Source organism: Aulostomus chinensis, chromosome 1 (genome assembly GCF_037954235.1).
Source record: "Aulostomus chinensis isolate RoL2024-O1b breed Wild chromosome 1, RoL_Achi_v1.0, whole genome shotgun sequence".
NCBI lineage: Eukaryota > Metazoa > Chordata > Actinopteri > Syngnathiformes > Aulostomidae > Aulostomus > Aulostomus chinensis.
In genome coordinates, this window is record NC_141320.1 from 63,172,855 (window position 1) to 63,195,771 (window position 22,917).

At 44.8% G+C, this 22,917-nt stretch overlaps 1 protein-coding gene across 5 annotated transcripts in view; it reads left to right on the plus strand.

The window, feature by feature from the left end:
• The window catches only part of LOC147272687 (vang-like protein 1), a 40,351-nt gene extending 17,873 nt beyond the window's left edge, over positions 1 to 22,478 (plus strand). The window contains exons 4-11 of one of the 5 annotated variants that reach the window (XM_086199737.1): positions 40 to 166; positions 10,205 to 10,636; positions 11,084 to 11,259; positions 18,535 to 18,668; positions 19,642 to 19,677; positions 21,479 to 21,626; positions 21,889 to 22,123; positions 22,211 to 22,478. In XM_086199737.1, coding sequence (XP_086055863.1) covers positions 40 to 166; positions 10,205 to 10,636; positions 11,084 to 11,259; positions 18,535 to 18,668; positions 19,642 to 19,677; positions 21,479 to 21,626; positions 21,889 to 22,123; positions 22,211 to 22,471 — 1,549 coding nt within the window. In that variant the 3' untranslated portion in view covers positions 22,472 to 22,478. Of the gene's footprint in view, positions 1 to 39; positions 167 to 393; positions 724 to 3,643; positions 4,034 to 10,204; positions 10,637 to 11,083; positions 11,260 to 18,534; positions 18,696 to 19,641; positions 19,678 to 21,478; positions 21,627 to 21,888; positions 22,124 to 22,210 lie in introns of those variants that run through there. The other 4 variants (XM_086199724.1, XM_086199707.1, XM_086199731.1 and 1 more) reach the window with 4 other exon arrangements.
• Positions 22,479 to 22,917: the final 439 nt, after the last annotated feature.

The following is a 22,917-nucleotide window of genomic DNA, read 5'->3' on the forward strand; positions in this document are numbered from 1 at the left end:
CAATAACACTCTGACCTGTTTGTTTCCTTTGTTTCCCAGGGAGAGAAACCGGGACCGTCACAAGTCCCGCAGTAAAGACAGCCGCTCAGAAAAGTCTGTTACGATAAACACACCACCGGCAGAACCGCTGTTGGGCGACTCGGCTGTCCGGGGCGAGCAGGTCCAGGTAGGACTGAACACAGCAACACACTGTCACAAAACTCCTCCAACAACGTTGCTTCATGAATACAAGATAACTCAACTCGTCTGATTTAAAAGGATTTGGAGCTCAAGAGATTTATCGGCCACTAGATAGAATGAGGTGGAATGATAATTGCGTTCATCTGCCCAGACTAGGACAGACCATCTGGGATTTCAGGGCAAAAGCCAGGAGGGGCAGTCCACTTTTGATGAGGTCTGGGCTGTTCCTTTCAGAATATCAATCGCTGGCATTCATCTGCAACAGGATGTGGAGGTAGCACGCCAGCCGTGATGTCTTTGTCCCTCAGCTTTTTATCAGGGGCAGAAGTTGTTTCTCACTGAAGGGAACAGGTTAGCGGGTGACACGGTCCAGTTCTCAGTGGCCCCTTCCAAAGTGGACCAGGCCAAACCAAAGCAGCCGCTTAGCTTAGCTTTTTAACTGCCAGACAAAATTCAAACTCTCAGAAATAATGTTGAAGTCTGTGAATGCAAGCTCAAAACATGGATTATGTGATGGAATATTTGATAAAGCAGACATATACGGTAGGACATTGTTTATCAAATGATCTTTCAGCTGTCGTTTAGCGTGCATTAACACAGATTATAATCCCAACACTCTGTAGGCTGCACCATCAGGAGGGTTTGTGTCAGGCAGTCGTTTATCACAATGTTGAGCTCGTCTGTGTGCTGCTGTTGTCTGGAAACATGATTCACGTTTCTGATCCTTGTTAAATAAACACGGCATTATTTGAGCCAAAGGTTGCTTCCAATCCTGGTGTTCTTTTTTAGAGAAAACATTGTTCTCTTGGTATGAACATTCAATCTCTGGTGTTTCAGACTGCAGTGCTTTCATGCCATGATGACAATAATAATAGACTTTATCTGTTGCAATTTCTGTCTTTGTGGGCACATATTTTTAACTGTTATATGGTTATTTTTTTTAATAATACACAGCTCAGTGCTAACGTCATAATTTTGTTCTCCAGAGATGTTTCTTGAACCCATTATGGAAGGAAACGCAAGAAACTGTGGCAGAATAATTAAGAGTGCATAAGCACATGAAACAAGATCCCATTTTTAATATTATTCATCATGTTGTCAAATGTGAAGCTGGTGCTGGAGTTTCCCCTTTTTCCTGCATCGAACATGTAATCTACACCTGCTTGCAGGAGTCAGAGGCATTTATCAGTTTAACGGAGGTGCAGTTATCACACATCTCACTCTCTTTTTTTGCACAAACCGCTCACTTTTCCCTCGTGCTAGCCCAGAGGTTCTTAGCAGTGCCCACAGCTGACCAGCTCCTCTCACCCAACACCTCTCTGGCACTGCCATCTCAACCCAATACAAGCCACAGATCCAGCATTCACCATCATTTACTGACCTACTTGGCGCTCACTTTCCCTTGTGGCAAGACTCGTTAGCATTGCCCGTGTAAATGTGTGTGTGTGTGTGTGTCTGGCTGTTTGTGTGTGTGTCTAATTTTAACACATGGCAGGATTTGCCAGAGAGAACAGCCATCCTTAGGATTTCATGTCTTATTCATGCTGTGGCCTGCAGTGGTGCTGCTGACGGGGTGTGGATTGTTTGGCTTTGCTTTGAGTAATCAGGGCCACCAATTCTACGGAGAGAAAGGCTCAGCGCAAATCCTTGTGCTGTGTGTTTGTGCGTGCGTGCATGTGTGTGAGAGTTTGTGTTGAGTCTTCAGCCTCACAGATGTTTCTATACGTGACTTTTGTGTCAGCGTGCGTCAGCCTCCTCTCAGAGTCTGGGTACGCAGTACTGTGCTCATTACTTCACCGCTGGGACTTTATCAGAGCTTTTTGCTGACAGAACAGCTGGGTTCTCCTCACAATGCAGCACAATCTCATGCTTGTGATGTGATGCTTCATGATATTTTTCAAAGACATGACACAAGACAAACTTTGGAGATCTCTATTTCGGTGATGCAGGTGTGATTGATGGTATAGCTCTCGTGTTACCTGAGGTTGCTAGATATGTTTGAACGGAATGCTCGCTCCAGTTTCAGGAGGCAGGCTGGAGCTCCAGGCTGTTTGCTGAAGTGTTAATGTGATAAATCCACTCCAAGCACTCCTGCAGCAGTAAAACCTTGGGTGGGAATGTCTGGTATCAGTAGATGTCTGCCTCAGCTGTATTTCACTGCCTGGGAGTTTATAAAGGACAATGGAGGGGCCTGGACCAAGGTAATTGGGTCAGGGTAGCCTGTTGTTGTTGGGGGATAGTGGGAAGTACATGGAGTAGTTCAGGTCAATGTAGCATGGCAGCTTTGAGTCCAGTAGGAGACATGTTTGCACCATGAAGTGCTTTTAGTGATTTAAGCAGTTTCCTGCATCACCACCTTTCAAGTAAAAATGGAGCTGGCTTTATTTTTAGATGTTCATGTGTGATTCAGGTTTGTCTTTGTGAATTCAGCAAGGTGCAGTCACTGGTATTAGTGACTGCACCTCCGTCTTATGTTCACTCTCACGGCTCAATTCCACAAGGCTTTTGACATCATGGTGAGCACAGGAGCAATTCACAGCGGACAAAGAAGGCTTTCAGATTACATCTGGAGCTCTGAATGGGACGGAGAAGCATCGAAATGTTTTTTTTTTGTTAAAGAGAATAAAAGATGATATCAGCAATACACAGGAGCTAACAGCCCAAACACTCCAGTAAAAAGTGTTTCTGAGTATTGACCTGATGGATGGAGCCTTAGCAATACTGACAGTTTGCTCAGTCGCTGTGAAGGTGCAGAGGCGAAGCCAAACACAAACACAAATCAGCTTGCCCAAAGTTGGAATATCCAGTAAATAAATAGACCTTCATAGTACTGAAGGTAGACAGTCTGTTGGAGTTCCCTTTTCAACTTTTTGGTCCCGTGCCTTCCTCTCACACCCCTGTCTCACCTGCTGAATGTGCCACATCTTCACTTGTCCTCAAACTCGCTGCATTAATGATTCAGATAAGAACAGCTTACAGTTTTTGGGTGGAAAAAGTGAAATGTCATATTCATTCTTTCAGACGCATTCAAATGACTGGCGTGATCTTCCCACCCGCTGTCCACACACACACACACACACACACACACACAGTGATGTAGCATGGTGACGCTGCAGTGCTCACTGGGTCAGAAGCAATGGATGGAGAGTGGCGCTAAGGCAAGAGATGAGTAGAGAATGAGAGAGGATGCCTTGAGGGAGAAAGGGATAAAAGGAAGGGAGGAGAGAGAGAGAAGAGGAGGAGGAGGACTGTCTTTGAATAGAAAGAGATGGCACCTAATTGATGTGTGTTTTTTGTTTACTCTTGCAGGGAGGGGGACTCAAATGTTTATTTTGTGTACATTCCTCTTTCTCCATCCATCCATCCTTTTCTCCCACCCTCCCTCAGTTTGGCTCAGGACATCCCATGTGATCATCTCATACACCCCCCCCCCCCCAACTGTCTTTCTCCGTAAAGCCCCTTACATTACGAGGCAAGTGAGTGCACAGTCCCATACAATACCTCCTGAGGCATGATGGGAGAGATTTCTATATAAAGTGGGATAAAGCAGGGCCAGGCGGCACATCAGCACAGTCAGGGAGGTCACACACATGCTCACTCTGACTCTGGGAAGAAGGGAATCAGCAGCGGAGGACAGAAGTGATGTTTTTTGTGGAGGTAGAGCTCGATGGCTGAGGGTATCGCCGTGGAATCGCCGACAGTGATGGAGGCAGGGGACGAGGTGTTGCAGGTGCTGGAGGTCTGTAAGGTCGTCGAGGAGATAAAGGAGGTGATTGTCACCACTGTAGAAGAAGACTGTAATGCCAGCTCACCTCCTGTGGTCAGCGCTGGGACAGGGACTAAAACAAGCCAGGTAAGACGGAGGTGTCCAGCTAGCTAACGTGATTGTTGACTGAGCAGAAACTGAACCGGCTCTCTGCTGAAGTTCCTCTTCCTCTTGGGCATTGATGAAGACTGCGACCAGTTCCTGTAGAACCTGCATGATCTCAGAAAGTATCTCTGACATGAATGTACACGTGTGTAGAAGCAACACTGAGATGTTCTCAGCTGCAACATGTAATGTAATTATCTCAGAAGACATTAAATTTATCAGCAAATATCTTGGTACTTGACGTAAAAATACCTAAATCCTACTGCTTAGTCATGATTCTTTTTTGTTTAAATGAATCAAGACATCTCGTGATGCCATCAAAGGAAATGGCGCCCCCCCCCCCTCTGCTTTCTTCCTGAAATAGTTATTTGAGGAAAAAATAAATAATATTTCAAAATATAAATTGTGTTTCAAAATCTGGAAACAACAGCTAGATCTTTTTTAGTCACCCCAGATCACCTACACGCTCACCATTAGGGTGTTCCATCCTCACTGGGAACAGTGGGACCATTCTCTGACTTCTTCTTGTGCGATATCAAGAGTTTTTGTTGTTGTTGTTGTTGTTGTTGTTGTTTTTAACCTTTCTTTTGCTCAACTTCAGTGTTCTCAGTCAGTATGTTTGCAATGCAAGAAAAAAATCAAATTGTGAAGTCTTATGTTTCAAAGTGGGACTAACATGGCTGGATAATGCAGCTGGGAATTGAATAACTCCTGCGTGTGTTCTCTTCAGTCGGCCCTAAACTGGGCCGGCGTTCTGCACCCGTCCCTCTGTGGACCTGTCACCACGGTGGGGAAAACCGTGCATTTCTGCCCTGATGAGGAGACAAACTTTATGCTGTTACGGCTGAATGAACTGATTCCAGTCTGCTGTTTGACATGGATGCCGCTTGCTGCTAGTTAGATTGATTTGCTACATGATGTAAAAGGTTAATCAGCTGTTAGGGTGCATTCCACCACCTCGGAGTCTCGATGCAGTCAAACCCAAATCAATACGTTGATTCCTTCCTGTTTTCAGAGGATTCACTTTTTTGAAATACACCTAACGTGAGATCCATCTTGGCTGATTGTGGGCGTGTTGACGTTTTATTGTAAATGTAATTTGTCGTGAGTGTAATTCTTAGACGTTGAAATACGCTGCATTGATTCTCACTTTAATTTAATCATTAATATTAGTTTTGTACTCGCCACATGACTGCGTGACATTTTGGTTCCTAATCCATTTGAACGGTAATCCAGTTAGCCTCTTCACTGCCAGTTTCCTATTATCTCCCGCTTCTATCCTGAGAATCACTTTTGGAAACTTCTTCCCTTCCTTATCCTGACAAGCTCTTGGCAGCTTTGCACGCTGTCCGTCTGTATTTTGAACAAAGGTAGTTTGAAGAGCTCTTTGGGAATGCGTGTTGACTGTTGCTGTGTTCTACACACAAATAAACACACGCAAACACACGCACGCACACACACGCCTTGCCTCCCTGGAGTGAGTAGAGTGCACTTGTTCCTGCGCTAAGCGAGAGGTTTTGTTCGCAGCTCTCTTTAGAGCTGAACAACAGAAAACAGGCTTTTAGAGGACATTTGATTTGCTGTGAGAAACAATAGCTGGTATTTATACTCTGCTGGAGGAAGATGAGCTCAGAAACTTGAAAGCTTTACAAATTGCTGACATGCCATGCAAGTAGCCAGTGTTTTATATACATACAGTATATATCTGTATTGTAATGCAACAGTTTTATCTCTTATCTCTGGCAGATAATGCACCATTAAAAACGCCCTCGATGTTTCTTCATGATATCAGAAAGCCCCCGATCTTTAATATGATTCATCCAGACGGTTCAGATGTGGTGCTGGATGTGTTTAAAGCTCAGCAGCTCCTGTAGCGTATCGCAGTGTTTGCAGTCGGGCCAATTCTTCATCAAAGGATTGCTTTGATGTCAGTGAGATTTTACACAGCGATGTTATAGGTTCTTGTGGTGGTTTAGATGAGAAATCGTTATTGGAGCATTATTATTATTATTACTACTACCATTGCCGCCTTGGTTTTGAACGACATAAATGGGTTTTCTTTAGGTTTGGTTTTGCCAGAGTCGGACGTGTGTCACTGTTTGCTGGGTTACGGTCTGTTATCAAAGTAACAGGTTTGTATGCTGAAATATTTGCTTCATGTTTCCAGCCAGGAGAAAGTATGACAGTACACTTCTCATCCTAAATGTTGCTGCACTTTTGTGGTTTATTATTTTTCTTACTGGGTCATGTCAATCACATCCAATGCCCCGCCCTCCCACTGGAATCTGATCTCTTTCTTGTGGCCGCCTCAACTCGTCAACTGCCTGTCAGACACAAGTGGCTCCATTCGTGTGGTTATAAACAAACACAATATGATGTTAATTACTTGTCATATTCCTTCTAACTAATTCATTAGAGATGAGATTAGCTGTGTTGTGGTCAGGTTGCTTTTTATTGGGCAAGAACGGGTCGCCGTGATGATGTTGATTTGGCAGGTTGGTATGAATCTTGAATGAAAGCACCATTTCTGCATGTTTGCAGTACAGCTGACAGTTGTGAAGCTGCAGTGCTTGTCTTCCTGATGCATGCTAGGGCAGGATTTCACATACTGGTAATAATCTGTGACTCCTGACCTGCCACTGACCCTCCTTCACCTCCCTCCCTGTATCAATCCTTCTTTGCTTTAATTGCTTGTCTTGTTATTGAATCTTTCTTGCCCTTTTCTTTCTCTTTTGTGTTCCCTCACCCGGCTCGGCCTCTCAGTTTTCACCTATTTTCATGTGATGAATGGGGCTGGGCCTCCTGCAGGCCTGTTTGTACAGAACCTGTTGTTGGTGATTGGTTAATCCCGTGAGGAAATGTGGGTCATTGCTGGTTATTTTTAGACATTCCAGTAGAGAAGAGGCTCAGGTGCAATAGTAAGAATCCATTGATTCATTGTGTCAGAAGTGGAGTGGTAATGTGCAGGAGGGCTTGTTAATACATCCGTGAGCATTCGAGACATGAGGCCAAATTGAACCATTTTCATCTGGCTTGTTTCATCCGTGCACAGAGTAGTTTTAAAAAAATGCAGAAAATCCAATCCACTGAGAAAAAACACATTTCTCCACTGCTGACAGTTTTAGTACTTTTAAAATCAGTTTTACACAGATGACATTAGGTTATATTACTCGTACAAATCTGTTTATTTTCACCAACCGTGTATCTGTGCTTGATTTAAAGCATTTGGTGTTTTATATCTTTGGTGCTTTAGATGCCACACCACACGTTGTTTTGTTTTTTTTCCCCCTTCTGGTCTCCGAGCCAACACCCATGTGTCACTCTCCAGGTGATAGAGATCTTGATAGAGTCCTCAAGCAGTGTGTGATTCAGGGTGTAAAACAAGAGCAATGAGTGATGAGTGCTGAGGAGTGTATCACCATCATGCAGCACGAGAAGCCGTGATTCATGTCTCCCAGGAGTGTTGGCGAGAGCTACATTGTGGTCAGAGAGACGCTCCTCCTGACAACTATTGATTTTCTCATATGTCTGCTTGTCGTCAGCAGCCAGACAAGAGTCAGACAGGATTACAGTTAAGCAGAAAAGATGGTCTTTGGCACATTGATTGCTGTTTTGGACACTAAAAGCCTGCAACAACAGTGAAATCATATTCAAACACGTATGTAATCTGCTTTGGTCCAACGGAGTCTTCACGCTCCGATATGCATCCCTGATGATGTGTAATTCCCCGTGTCTCTGAGGCCGGTGGACGCCCCTCTTATCTCTGCTAATACAGAGAGAAATTGAGTCCTCTGGGGGGGATACTGTCCTCGTGTGAGTGCCACGCCTGTTGCATAAGTCTCTGGAGCAGCTGACGGCCCCTCCACTCCGCCTGGCTCATTATTAATGAAGTGGGCTTCACCGCTGGGCTCCACAACAATCTACCCTCCCATCTCCTGGATATATTATTCATGCTTGTGTGTTATCCAACATAAATCTTATATCTTTTTCGGAATTACGGGACATTGTAATTACCGATATTGAATTACAGTTCAATGCACTTTAGTAATTTCAGGTATATATTTTCACTAGGCTAGATTGAGCAGCATTTGTCTCTGAAGTGGAAGCGTGACACTCCCGTCAGACAGTCACTGGTAAATGGACTACAAGGTGGCAATCAACTCATCAGGAGCAGTTGACTCCCCCGCGCTCACTCCCTCTTGTTCATGTTTGATCACCACCTGCTGAATCATAGCCAGCCTCCTTTCCTTTTTTTTGGACTTCATCTTTGCAGTTTCATCCATGTCCATCTTTTCATTTGCATGAACGAGGGAGATTTAGGATTTTTTTTTTCGCTCTTTTAAATATCCCACATGGACGTGGTAGCATCTTTAACACCTTCGACCTTCTGAACCCAAGTCATGCGTTCTTTTGTCTGGTTTTTACTGCTCATGCCAGTCAAGATGTTCTGCTCTTTGGAAAGCAATGCAGACGCCGAGATGAGCATTTATGACCATATTCTCATGTCAAAGGTCAGCTGAGTTTTCAGGGCTGGAACTCATCGACAAGACTGTCATCCAGTTGTCAGTTAGCATGATAAATACCATAAGTGGTATTGGAGCCAGAAACAAAGAGGTTAACTCGCCGCTGAGGTGCTAAAATCAGCTGTGCATGCTGGGAAAACGCTTATGAGTGGTCTTCAGGTCAAGAGATCTGTTTTGATCTTACCTGCAAGAAGAAACAGGAAGTGTGAAAATATGGATGAATGCCACAAAGGTCTCTAAATTTTTTGTAAAAGCTTTTTGCCTTTGAGACTAATGTTTTGCTTTTTTAGTAACTGAAATGATAAGTAGTGTAGTTGCTCGCAATTATGATGCTGCTGCTGATGATACAGTTGCCTTTATGTCACAGGGAGTAAACGAGGGGTTTGCTCTTTTAAGACTCTCAGAGATATCTAGAATGCACCCAGCCTGAGCCTTTAAAATGCCACAAGGTGTGATTGGGGGCAAAAAATAGAAATCACGGCTCTTCCTGTAATGGCTACCAATTGGTAGATGTGTGTATGCTAGCATAGGTTCTATTATTAGTGCACATGCAGTAGCTTCTCTCGAGCTTCAAAGACAACCTGAGCATTCTGCCTGGAACATTCCCATTGTTCTGCTTCATCTCTGCTGATTCAACCCTGAGGCCAGTGGGATATTCTCTGTCCCAGTGCACCAGCCTCCCCCTCCTTTACTTACCCCCCCCCCCCCATTCTTAATGCAGCTCCATGATCCCCCTCTCTGCTAGCGTGGTGCTAATGTTACTGATGTGGTTCTACTAGGACCCATCTTTTAGTGAGAAGTTCAAAACCGTATCTGCGTGATGATGGGGGGGGAAAAATGGCGTGTTCCTTGTAGCTGATGGCAGCTCATTATCTGCCCTTCTTCTGCTGGCAGGGGCAGCACTCAGCCGCTCACAGGGCCACATTGGCGGCTTGTTATGACTGCCATGTATAGAGTCTTTATCTGTGTTATTCTAACGGCTCTGTTCCGACACCACTGACCTTCATTATCTGCGGATGCAGTCAGACCCAGTCGTCAGCGTAGCCCAGTTGGCAGCTTACACTGTTTGCTTTTTCCACTTCCCATCTTCTATTCCTTTCTTTCTCACGTGCTTAGAAACAACCTCTCTTCCCTCGGTTGAGCTGACGTTTCTGTGTTATAATGGAACCCACCTCTGGGTTTTCCTTGAGGAAAATAGAAAGGTAATCCGCTCAAGTGCAGGACAGTAGTTCTGCTTTAATTTTCAATCCTCTGGTCCCATTTCGCACATTTTCCCCTCTAGTCAAGTGGCTATAGTGGGCTCCGACCTTATTTATTTAGTATTTGCCAGACCTGCTCTAGGGTGCATCTCAAGTCCCTTAATTGCCTCCACAGTTGCTCCATGTTTCAGACACAAGGAAATAGAAAAGCGAACACTTTGTGTAAATGTACTTCTTTGCTCACACAATGAATGATGCACTGTAAAAACCTGTACATTATTTATTCCTATTTTCTCATGCAGTTCATTATTAGAGTGTCCTTTGTGTAATTTGTAGAGATAATTTTGCCTAAATGAGATCAATCAGAATCAAGCAGGATCAAAAGGAAGCAAAATGTGCCCATCTGCTATTCCTCTTCTTGATGTCTCCAGGATGACAACTGGGGTGAGACCACCACGGCCGTCACAGGCACATCAGAGCACAGCCTCTCTCAGGAGGACATCGTCCGTATCACCAAGGACCTGGAGGACAGCGTTGGGCTGGACTGCCGCCGTTACTTCACCCTGACCCTGGCAGTGATCCTGGGTCTGCTGGTGTTCCTCACTCCCCTGGCCTTCCTGGTGCTCCCCCACCTGCTCTGGCCCGAGAGGCTGCAGAGCTGTGGCACAGCCTGCGAGGGTCTCTTCATCTCCGTGGCCTTCAAGCTGCTCATACTGCTGCTGGCTGTCTGGGCACTTTTCTTCCGCCCACCACGGGCTGGCCTTCCACGGGTCTTTGTATTTCGGGCGCTGCTCACTGTTCTGGTGGTTCTCTTTGTGCTCTCCTATTGGCTGTTCTATGGAGTGAGGATTCTAGACTCACAGGTGAGCCAAGAGGAGGGGGTAGAAGCATTAGGCAAAACAGCTATTAGTGTCTGTAACTACAAACCAATAGAAATAAACACACTAACACAACTCATTTATTTTTTATGCCTCCAGGAGTTCAACAGAATCACAAGCAGACAAACACAGATTTTAGTTTTCCCCGGTGTGATGTGTTTGCTGTGCAAGTCATGATTTAAAATCCCTTTCGGTCCCTCATTCGTAATCCTAGTAGGAAATCACTTGTGCAAGTGCACGCAGAAACAAGCACGCAAAAAAGCTTGCAGTCCTTTGAAATATACTGAAATATTCATGTGTTCTACATCATGTCTTACATATGTGTGATCTTTTATATCCCTGCAGGGCTTTTCATGTTAGATATTTGTTTGGAAATGTCGCTGCGCGCTGAAGTTCACAGACTTTCTTCTCCAACTTTACTCTTCATGCCAGGATGAGAACTACCAGGGGATCGTGCAGTACGCAGTGTCACTGGTGGACGCTCTGCTCTTTATCCACTATCTGGCCATCGTCCTGCTGGAGCTGCGGCAGCTTCAGCCGTGCTTCTCCGTGTGCGTCACGCGGTCCACCGACGGCGAGATACGACACTACAACCTGGGACAACTCAGGTGAGAAGCGTCCAGTGAACACTTTCAGTGAAAACGTGGCTTATCTTTTGTTTTGCTACTTATTTCACATCCTGCCCGTTCATGCCAGGGTGTGAAGGGTACGTGCTGAGGATGTTCATGGTTTTTAATCATCGTTTGTCATTAACAGCATCATTATACTTCTGATTATACTGGACTTAAGGTGTGTTCACACCAAACGCGATGCGAATTTTTCACAATACACATAAAGTCTATGTAGAGAGGCGAATAGATGCAAATTTGCGTGTATTCGGCAAGAATAACTGGACACGAATGATTTGCGCAAGTTGAAAATATTCAACTCCAGTGAGAAATTTGCGTGACGCTGTGTCGAAAGAGCCTGTCAGATTCCCCTGACGTCAGTGACGTCAACGGTCCAGGTGTACTGTTGAGTCAGGAAATGGAAGAGAAACTTGTCTTCGCAGTTTGTGGTCACTCGGAGCTTTACGACACTGCGTCACCCAGGTACAGAGACCGGCGCAGTTCCTGGAGAAGCCGGTAAAATTCACCCAGCTGTGTGTGCCTCCGGATTGTGTCATGGATCCAGATACGGCAGCGTTTGGTTTTCCGGCGTACCTGGGACTTCCACAACAGATAAAAGCCAGCAACGGTTGAAACATCAGCCATGGTTGATGATGGAGAGAAATAGCGGAAATAAATTCTCCTCGCGGGGGGAAAAAGTTTGCTTGAATGACGCGAATAAAAACAAATGATCCAGCGGTCAAATTCACGCGAGTAAAGTGAGGCGTAAAGTGAGGCGTAAAGTGAGGCGAAAATTCGCGTCACGTTTGGTGTGAGCACACCTCATAGGATTAGTTATATTTACCACTGCAATGCTGTGACTGTCTAATATTTGACTTTGATCTCTTGGCTCTGACTTAAATCTCTGACTTTGATATCAGACTTCATCCTACATGAGCTCATCCGATTCAATGGTGGTTGTTTGAGAGACAAAGTCCCGCTGACAGTCTCTGACTTTGATCTCTGTTGTCCTGTGTGACATCTCAGTCAATGCAGTGCCCGACTTCTGTCTTTGAACCCTGTCAGCTCTGATCTCTGACTGCTTTGATGGCTGCCGACAGACAACATCAAAGGATCCTGTGTGTCATCTCAGATGCCAGACCGTCAGTTTGACGTTGATTGATTGAACGAGCGTAATGGCTGTGTTGTAGAAATAATTTATTTACAGTAAATCTTTTTGTGTTACCACGTTAAGAGTAGTATCTGCATATTATTAAGATTCCCCAGTCAGACCTTTTTTTTTTTTTTTTTTTGAAATACAATTAAATGGGTCAGAATGTTTGGTCCAAAATTATGATGTCTGGCTCAACAATGCAGCTTGCATTCCTGCAAGATTATGTTTTGATGTGAACAGTGTGTTTCCCTCTCTTGTGCTCTGAAGTGTTTTGCATCTGATTAGTTTCTAATTCATTTATATTCTCCTGCCGGGGCACTTGCTGGATGGAATTTCAGAAGAGCACGTCCTTATCAGCTCCTTGTAGCAGTCAAATGTGGAGCTAAATGTTTGCAGTCCAAAGCAGAAATACCAAACAGAGACCTTAAACAGAATGTCCCATATTTCATGTGCGAAAATGGGATTTAGGTTGTTTACAGCCTTCAACCAGAAGGTTTTTCATGCAGACTTTACTTGTTGAGTCAGCAGGGGGTCCACATTGCAGTTTAGGAGTTTTAGTCATGCAGGTGAATACTGAGACACAGATGCAGGAAGTATTGAGAGACATAAGAGTAAATATCCTGATTGCTTTTGTGCATTTAGGACTTTAAGATAGGAGTAAGAGGTGAGGAAAAGAGAGAATGAGGGGGGATGACAGGGAGGGAAAACGAAGGATGTAGGGGTGAGATGAAGGCAGAGGGAGTAATATAAACTGGGACACTGCGTGTGAGAGATGGGAAAGGAAGGAGAAGTAACTGGTTACACACTCTGAGACAGGAGGAAGGAATTCATACAAGAAAGTCTCACGAAAACAGAGGGATGTGCCCGAAGGGAAAGTGTTGAGAAAAAGAGAGAGAGATTGCAGCCAGATATGGATGGAATGAAAAGGCGTAGACCAAAAGGCGCATAGACAAGTGGCTAATAGGGAGAAGAAATCATGCCAAGAGAAAAAAGGGAGAGGGTGGGGAAGACTTCAGAGAGGAAACTCCTCAGAAAAGAGCTGCAAAGAGAGGGAGGAGTGGAGAGGAGAGACCCAGGAGACTGAAGAAGGGAGGAAACTGCAGGAGGGAGAGAGGAGAGAACGACGGATTAATAGTTAATGGGAAGGTAGCGTGGAAAAATCCTGAAATGTATGTGGGAATGAAAGAAAGGGAGGCGTGTGTGTGTGTGTGTGTGTGTGTGTGTGTGTGTGTGTGTGTGTGTGTGTGTGTGTGTGTGTGTGTGTGTAACTAACCCTTTGACAAGACCGACCAGGATTCATGACCTTACCCTCTTGAAGGAAAAACAGAAAGATCCCATTTTTATCCAAACACAAAAGCCCCCCTGTTGCTCCACGGCATCAATATGCAGCATCCGTCTGAAATAAACCTTTGCTTATGGGGAACGAGAAAACCTGATTCATTGATGGATGGGCCTCTTTTATGACAGGACAGCTAAAGTTTCCTGTATCCTCAGCTCTTATATTTTAAGATTTACATCTACTTAAGAGCGAGTTTTGCAGACTGACTATTTCTCAGATGATTGCAGACTGAATCAACACGGTAGTTTCGTTGGACTGAATGCTCTGTTGGTCAGACAGTGAGATATAAATTGCATTAACTTGTGTGATTACTTTTTACAGAATTGATAGTTTTTGGGGGATAATTATTGATTTAAACCCTCCAATTCGCCAGTGTAGCTAACACCTGCAAAGGTTTTTGTCGCAGTTTTGGAGGGAAATCGGTCCAAAGGTTTATGACAAGGTAAGAACAAACAATATGAGAGATCTGAGGCCATCCGAGTTGACAATGAGTCCTTGCCTTGAGTTTATTTACATAGAAAGGATCAAGCTGCGGTGGTTCAGGCATCTAGGGAGGTGTTCCAGGACCTGGTGGAGGGGTGGGATCTCCACGCAAGCCCGAGAACACATCTGGATCCCCCAGTCAGTGCTGCTATTTACACCAGGGAAATCAGGGGTCCCCTGCTGGAATTCCCCGACCCGCATAAGTGGTCAAAGACAGATGAAGATATTAACTTGGCCATCTGTTGGAGAGGCTGAGAGGTCATTCAGCACTGCATTGCTTTGTTTGAAACATTGTGGAGATTTAAAAAACAAACAAACATATTTACACCAAGATGCTAAATTATTGAAATGCAAAGCAAACAGACTGAGAAGTGTAATGAACGTGATATTGGCTTTGCAGTGATAGAGGCAGGTCAAACAAGTGTGCGCGCGCGCGTGTGTGTGTGTGTGTGTGTGTGTGTGTGTGTGTGTGTGTGTGTGTGTGTGTGTGTGTGTGTGTGTGTGTGTGAGAGAGAGAGAGAGAGAGAGAGAGTAGTAATGCAGTTGGTGTGGTTGCCGGCTGCCTTGAGGGTGTTGTCCTTCAGTAAGCTGTGCCATTCATCCCTGCTGGCCGGCAGCAGGCCTGGCCTGAGTCTGGTGTCTGTCTGTGACTGTAAACACACAGCTAATTAGAGTTCCCTGCAGACTGGAACACAGCATCTGGTCAGCTTGACACACACACTAACATATGTGTGTGTGTGTGTGTGTGTGTGTGTGTGTGTGTGTGTGTGTGTGTGTGTGTGTGTGTGTGTGTGTGTGCCTGGGTAATTGGATCATATACATGCACATGTAGCCTCACACATGAACAATGTAGCAAACACTCTCGGCCAATCTCTCATGTATCTCTGCACTATTAGCAGACATTCCTGTTTCTCTGGCATCTCTTATCAGGCCCCGGGGCCCTGAAGCTCGTCTCTGTCTCCCTGGCCTTTGATGCCAATCTAAGGGCCGGAGGAAGTCTCTTTTTTTTGTACTCTTGTCCGAACATACAAGTTGAATATGAATGCATTCCTTGGAGGCTGGGTGAGCCGTGCCAGAGGGGGCAGGGTTAAACCAATCACTGCTGGAGACTTCCCTGTCAACATTCCTCTACTGGCTGCTCCTGGGCTGCAACATTGGGGTGGTGGTCAGCTAACTTGCTTATTTTATTGTTTGTGAGCTGAACCTTTGTCAGGATCCTGCTGAGTGAGCCAATTGTGGTTTGAATGGTTTTGTGTCATGTTTGCTCAGCGTAATAATTAATCTGAGTTGGGAACAAGCCGGGGCTGACTCACTTGCACAAGCCACGGCTCAACAATGGTGCTGTCTGTCGTGATCTGGAGAGCTGGGCTGTCTGGATTTCCTCAGGAGTGGCTGCCGTGCTCCCTGCTGCCTCTCTGGAGAAAAGGAGCGCCGCCTCTGAGGCCTCTTCTGATAGACCTTTGCTGAAATGGTCTGACTTGTGGCAGATATTGGAGGTATACACTGTATGTGACACTATTGTCTGTTGGATGGGTTTCAAAAGAACGTCACATTATTTATTTACGGCTGTAAGAGATGTTATATTTTACCTCTGTAATTTTGCTAGATGTCCAGCGCTCTCTTTATGTCTTTCCAAGACACAATGCACATCCAAAAATACCACATGTGCACGGACAGACAGCTGTTCTTTTATTTGCAGTGGACAAACTGCAACCGTTTTGGTTGCAAAATGGCAAACTGGGTAAAACTAAGGCTTTTTAACTAATAAAGTGTTCTTTTTCTCTTTTTCTTTTTTCATTTTAATGTGAAAATGATGATGCAAGGGGACGTTTTTGTCCCTGGGAATAACTTACATGTTTGACTCGGCACTTGAATGAGATTAAATAGTTGGAAACAGGAATGTATTTATAGGCACATGTCTATCTGGATGGCGACTCATCTGAGCAGCCTGTCCGTGTGTGGAATCTTGGAGGTTTCCCTGGAAGCTCTGGAGAATTCGGATGGAGGGATCCCACTGTAATCTTCTTAGAAATGGTTATTATGCATTTTTTCCTCTCCAAAGTCTTTTGCATAACATTTCCATTCTCATATTTCGTTTAGTCAACAATAAAATTGACTGGTGATGTTGTGTGTTGTGTGTCTTGTAAACCCAACAGCCTGTTGTGAATTTAGTACCCTGTCAACTGATGGCGACGCAGAAAAGAACGAGCGATGTTCTGCTGGTTGGTGATTTCGATTTACACCAAACTCTGGTTGGGATCTAACATGCTGAAAAAGGGCATAGCTGGACTTTGGGTTTGTCTGAGGTCACCCTAGCAGAGTTGTGTTGTCCTGCAGATGTTCATGACTTCATGTATTTGCCCCGAGGATGAAATTAAATTTTCAAAAAAGAAACTGACCAAAGCATCTGAAAGATGACTTTTGTGACTTTGCTTTGGGATAATTGGAAGCGCATGCTGCAAGCTGCTATGGAAATTGAGTTATCGCTCCACGCACCCTGGACAATGACACTGAAAACACACATAAACACACACACACACACACACACACTCAGGTCCATTTTTAAGTCATGTACAGGGTCAGTTAGTAGCTGTCAGCATCTTGTTAGCCAGGTCATAAGAACTTGTGGAGTTAAAACAACTGCTAAATCTCTTGCGGCTCTTTATTATGGATTACTGCTATGAGCACATCTGCCAGTTTCATATACTTCGAGACTTTTCTGGCCATATTTTTAACTAACATAGTTCTCTACCCCTGGGTCTGATGTCATATCGTCTGGACAGAGGTATGTGCCCTCTGAGTGACCTCTAATTTACACTTTGTTTCAACATTTTCTGTCGTAGGAGTGAAAAAAGGTTGCAGGCCATAAAACCTGACCAGTGAGCTGAAAGACTGTTGAGCTGAGATAATTCTGTGTGGGTTTAACAGCACTTTCAGAGACCCACTACTTCCTGTACTCTGGTCTCTTCAGTTGCAACACTTGCAACCATGCATTTGCATTTTTTCTATTTTTATTTTGTCTCGTGTGCACCTGCGGAGGATCTAAGTCACAGTGTCTCTCGATGGCGATGAATTTGTGTGCTAAAAAAGAAGCTGTAATGTTTTAGCTTGGTGTTACAGCAGCACTGGCAGAGGTTTGTTGGGGGGTAGTGAGCTAACTGACTGTAATTTCATTTCCCAAACAAAATCTACTTACACGTAGTGAACATAATCACATCATTAGCCATCATGAGCTCCTGGTCAGTCCGGACCGGGTGAAACAGTCGTGGCAAAACACCTGAATGGGTTGGTTGCTCATGAATGGATCTTTTCATTTGCTGCTGCTGCTGTTGTTGTTGTTATTATTGTACTCCTGCTCTAACCGGTGATAAACTCACTTCCAGGAACATAAAGGCAAAATATTCCGGAGCGGTATAATTTGTGATAACACCCTGCTTGTGGTGTATTAAGAGTGACGAGCCCTGGCACGTCCTCCTCTCTTCCATGCTCCTCACTCCTTCTGTTTCGCCTCACCATCACATCCTGTATGTAGCTGTGTGAGGTAACTATGGCAACACCATATCTCAGAGGTCTGACAGTAAATTATGAGTTGTCTTTGAGGTCTCTCGTTTTTTTTTTTTTTGGGATGATCTTTCACGTTATCAATTAAATCACATAACGTCGCCTTCCTAAAATAATCGGCAAAGTCATTTTTTCAAGTTTAATGGAAAACACGAAAAACTGGAGACATGGGATCATAAGGAGTTGATTTAAGCAAAAAAAGAAGGTAAAAAAATGACAGGCAATTATTTTAAGAAGGTGAGGATAAGTAGGACAACAAATGTTTGCAGGTTTGAAGGAAATGGATTGTTGGCCAGGTGACTCCAAGTTCTCACTTTGGAATGTGTTCTGGTTTCTTGCTCAGCCTCTGGTGGACCTCACTGAGCTCTGATTTGTCGCGTTCAGGGAATTCCCCTCAGGATGATGGGATGTTAGATCCTCCAGTTGCTGTTTCTCACCTGTTCTCCTTCAGCATCACCTTGTACTTCTATCACATCTCCTTTTTCTTATTCTCCGGTATTTTACTTTCCTCTTTTACAAAGTTTTTAAAGTTTCCGATGTGTTCTCCTTCACATTGCTGTCTCCCACTACTGCTTGGTAGATGTTATCCTCAGGAAGTGAGGTATGGCAGACATCCTTCTGCTGTATTCAGGAGGGGTTGTTCGATTTACTGCCAGGATAGTAGTTTGCATATTTTGATTTTTGTAACTGCTCTACTTGCCTTGACTAAATCCGATCCTACTGTAACTGTCCTCTCCAGCATCCAGCGGGCAGCACTGGCCATCTTGGAGCATTACTACTGCGACTTCCCAGTCCATAACCCTGCTTTACTCTCCGCCTCCAAGTCCCGCGCTGCCAAGCACCTGGCCGGTCTCAAGGTCTACAACGTGGATGGTGAGTTCCCAGCAGCCCCCGCTGAGGGTGAGTGGGAGTTCCTCTTCTGTCTTTCCCAGTGCTGGTGTTTTTGTATGTTCGAGCTTTGCTCTGCTTGTCATTCTAAGATTGTTTTACCAGTGACCTGGGATCAGGCCATGGTTTTCACCAAATATACAGAATCCTACTTCTTCTCTGTAGTTCACAGTTTTGATGTCAAACTTTGCTGAAGATAATAAGTCCAGTGCTATTTAATTTGTGGTGTGTGTGTGTGTGTGTGTGTGTGTGTGTGTGTGTGTGTGTGTGTGTAGGGGGGTAATCGTTCGATGGGTATAAATCAACCAGCTGCGCCATTGATCTGGAAAAGAAAGTTTGAGCTTTTTCCCTTGAATATCATGATTTATCCTCATTTTTCCCTTTATTTTGTAGTTCTTCAGCAGAGGATTTCCTTGAACGTAATATATAATTCTGCTGAAAATATTTATTATGGTCAGTATTGATTCAAATCATCTTTATCCTCATAGCTGAGCAGCCCTGCCGTGATTTGCAGTAACAAATTAATCCTATTAAGAATATTGTAGCAGATAAGCTGGAATATGCAACAAGCATCAGATGTGCCTGTGCACGTCCTCTGGGGCGCCTAAACTTTTTTTTTTTTTTGCCTTTGATTGGTCGAAAAATAAGCGCATATTTTGAAATTATGGGCGATTCATATTTAATTCATATTTGAGATTCAACAGCATAAACAGTGCTTTTAAAATTATTTGTATAATTTCATCATTAGTGCACAGTGAGCTGGTGGAAATGAGAGTTTTGCATCTTTGAATGAACCGATTGACTTTCTCCTCTGCATATACTGTATTATATATATGTGTGTGTGTGTGTGTGTGTGTGTGTGTGTGTGTGTGTGTGTGTGTGTGTGTGTGTGTGTGTGTACGCGCGTGCATGCGTGCATGTGCGTATGTGTTTGTCTTCATATTTAATCCTGGAGAAGTCTTTAAAGCTAAACTGAAAGCCTACCTTTTGGGCAGTGAGTATATCCAGTGCTTGTGTCCAGCTAGCACACATACTGCACACTGAGACTGCTCACCTGTGGAAAAGTGGTCTTTAAATCTTTATGTTTCCTTTATCGACGACTTTTGACTTCAACGAATGCTTGCGGTCCTGACAGAAGTACTGCGCCACACACTCCAGCTGCTTCCCCAGCTCACTCGTCCCCCCTCTGCTCCTCACTCCCTGCATGCCACAGGTTGATGAAAAAGTTCAAAGTCGTCTCTACAACAGCTGGGGGAATGTAACACAAACCTGCTATTAAATTATCGCCCTCCCTTAAGTGTACTCAAGCTCCACTAAAGTGCACTAACTTGACTCCTTCTTCCTTGTTTTCTGCTGCCATTTGTCTCCCTCCTTTCTCCTCTCAGCTCTCAAACGTTAGTAGGAGACAGTTCTGGAGACGGCTGATAAATCAATAGCTATTACTCCGTGTCTCTCTAGTGTCTCGTCCTCCTTCATTTTCATCCTGCAGCAGCTGCTCGGGGACTTCTACCACTCTCTATCTCTCCTCCCGCCTCTCTTGTCTGCTGCTTTTACATCCAGCACTTCTTCATCTCTCCTCTACATCCCTCCTTCTTCCTCTCTGCAGCATTGTAATAAATAAGTTGAACTCGGGGACACGCAATCACGGGGCCTTGATTAAAGAGCGGTGAAGCCCCGAGCACAAAGCGGCAGTAACACTCAATTACAATTCTCCTGAAAGGATTTAGGTGATTTTATGATTCCTGACAAGCTATTTTCTCCTTTCTTGTTTTCTCAGCTCTAGAAATTAGAATTTGAAATGAATCTTCAAAGTTCAAAGTGGATGAAAAATAGATTTGGTTAGTCCTTTGAAGGTAAAACCATAAATCTTGCCTAATTGCAATAATACTAAGAGCAGGATGCGCTTAAAACTTCCTCTGCTTGGCCCATGAATTATTCTGATCAGGCAGCGTCCCAACCCCACATGAATAATTTACCAGCTCTGTCTTCTTTTAACCTGCATTACCATCCCCAGCCTCCCATCCTACGCCCCGAAATATCAACTTTTGAAGTCGCTTCATATAGTTGCTGGCCCTTTCCTCCTGAGAGCACAGAGTGGCTGAAGGGCAGCGATTCGCCTGTTTCTATTTTTTGATTTTAGTGCATGGAACAATTAGAAATGACAGGATTTTGTGCTAGTTCACATTGCACTTCACGTCATCACCGAAGAATTGATGGTTTCTTTAAAGGTAGAGTCTGTCACATGATTTGTTGTGGCTTGTAAACCCAACATTCGTTTGATTTGGGCCCCTAATCCTGGACTCCACGGCACCAGATGCTTCACCCCCAAAGTTGCAGCACAAGATTTACCTGTCACTTAAGACACGAATGAGTGAATGACTGGAAAGGCCTATAATCCAGCTAGCCAAACCCTGGCTGGGACAAGCTAACTGCCAACTAGCACAAGCTTACCACTGGCTAGAAAAAGCAAAACATTGGCTAGTGCAAGCCAACTGCCAATTATCAGAAGTTAACTGCGTGCTAAATGCTGGCTAGGTCAGGCTAACTGACAAAATGCCAGTAGCACAATTTAACAGCAGGTGAGCACACTCTAAACACCAAATTGGGACAAACTATGGGGGGTACGCGCCCACTTCCTGCCCCGAAATCCCCTGACACAAAAAGATTGAAGTGCAGGCAGAGGTCAGCATCCCTGCAGACACAGTGGACTGCAGACTCTACCTTTAATTCCCTTTCTCTTGCTGTGCTCAGAGCGTCACCAGAACAGTTTCTATACTCTCTGTCTATGGTGGCAGGTCCGGGTAACAACGCAGCAGCGGGAATGGCTCACTCCCAGTCCAGAGCCATGATCGCAGCCGCTGCACGCCGCAGGGACTCCAGTCACAATGAGCTGTACTACGAAGAAGCCGAGCACGAGAGGCGTGTACGCAAACGCAGAGCCCGGTGAGTCACATGACACATATAGGAAACAAACAATATTAGATAATATACTCTTGAGGCTTTAGCTACATATCTAACCAGCTCCCTGTGCATTCTTTCCAGAGGTAGACCACAGTCTTTATATTTACAGAGACACAACAAATCCACCATGAACTAGGCAGCATTGATAAGGAGGAACTCCAGGCTTTGTCAATGTAAAGACCGAATTTTTAGGCAAAGAGAAGTTTTTTTGATGCTCATCTTAATCTTGTGTGTTTCTGAGCAGCCTGGTGGTGGCAGTAGAGGAGGCGTTCACTCATATCAAGCACATGCAGGAGGAGGAGCAGAAGAAGGCTCCGGGGGACGTGATGGACCCGCGAGAGGCAGCGCAAGCCATCTTCCCCTCCATGGCTCGAGCCCTGCAGAAGTACCTGAGGACCACCAAGCAGCAACACTGTCATAGCATGGAGAGCATCCAGCAGCACTTGGCCTTCTGCATCACCAACAACATGACGCCCAAGGTCAGACTCCAAACTTAGCCTTTCATGCCGGATTTTAAGAAAATTAAGAGCGTGAGCATTCATCTCCATGTTTCCCTTCCTCCTCAGGCCTTTCTGGAGAGCTACCTGACCCCAGGCCCCACCCTGCAGTACAGCCGGGACCACTGGCTGGCCCGTCAGTGGACGCTGATCAGCGAGGCGTCAGTCACCAGCGGCATGAAAGACGGAACCGTCTTCCTGCTCAAGAACGTAGACTTCAACCTGGTGGTCACAGCGAAGAAGATCCCCTACATCCAGATGTCCGAGGAATACATCGACCCCAAGTCCCACAAGTTCGTCCTGCGGTTACAGTCCGAGACCTCCGTCTAGGACTCTTATTTTAATTCCACTCCCTCTTTTTATTTGGATCTGCAGTTTTTATTTGTACTTTTTTTTTAATTTTTATATATGAGTCTATATATTACACACATTTTTGGATCTTTTTATGTTTGATTCAAAACAAAGACAGAATTGGACGCAGGATTTTGCTCACGGACATCTTTAAAAATGTGCACATACGTTTGAGTGAATGTTGTGTATTTGTGTACGCATGTGTCAACACAATCACTCCTTTTACATTTGCGATGCTGGAGCCAAACAAGATGGGAACGTTTGGACAGAGACTTGGATGTCACTCCTTTATCTCCACGGGACAGACGGACAAACCACTAAAGGTTGCGATGGGGTGACTGTGAAGGGTTGAAGCCTGATGGACCAGTCCTCCTGCCTGTGCTGCTGCCACGTCTCTATTTGTGAGGAGGATTTTATGGGACGTC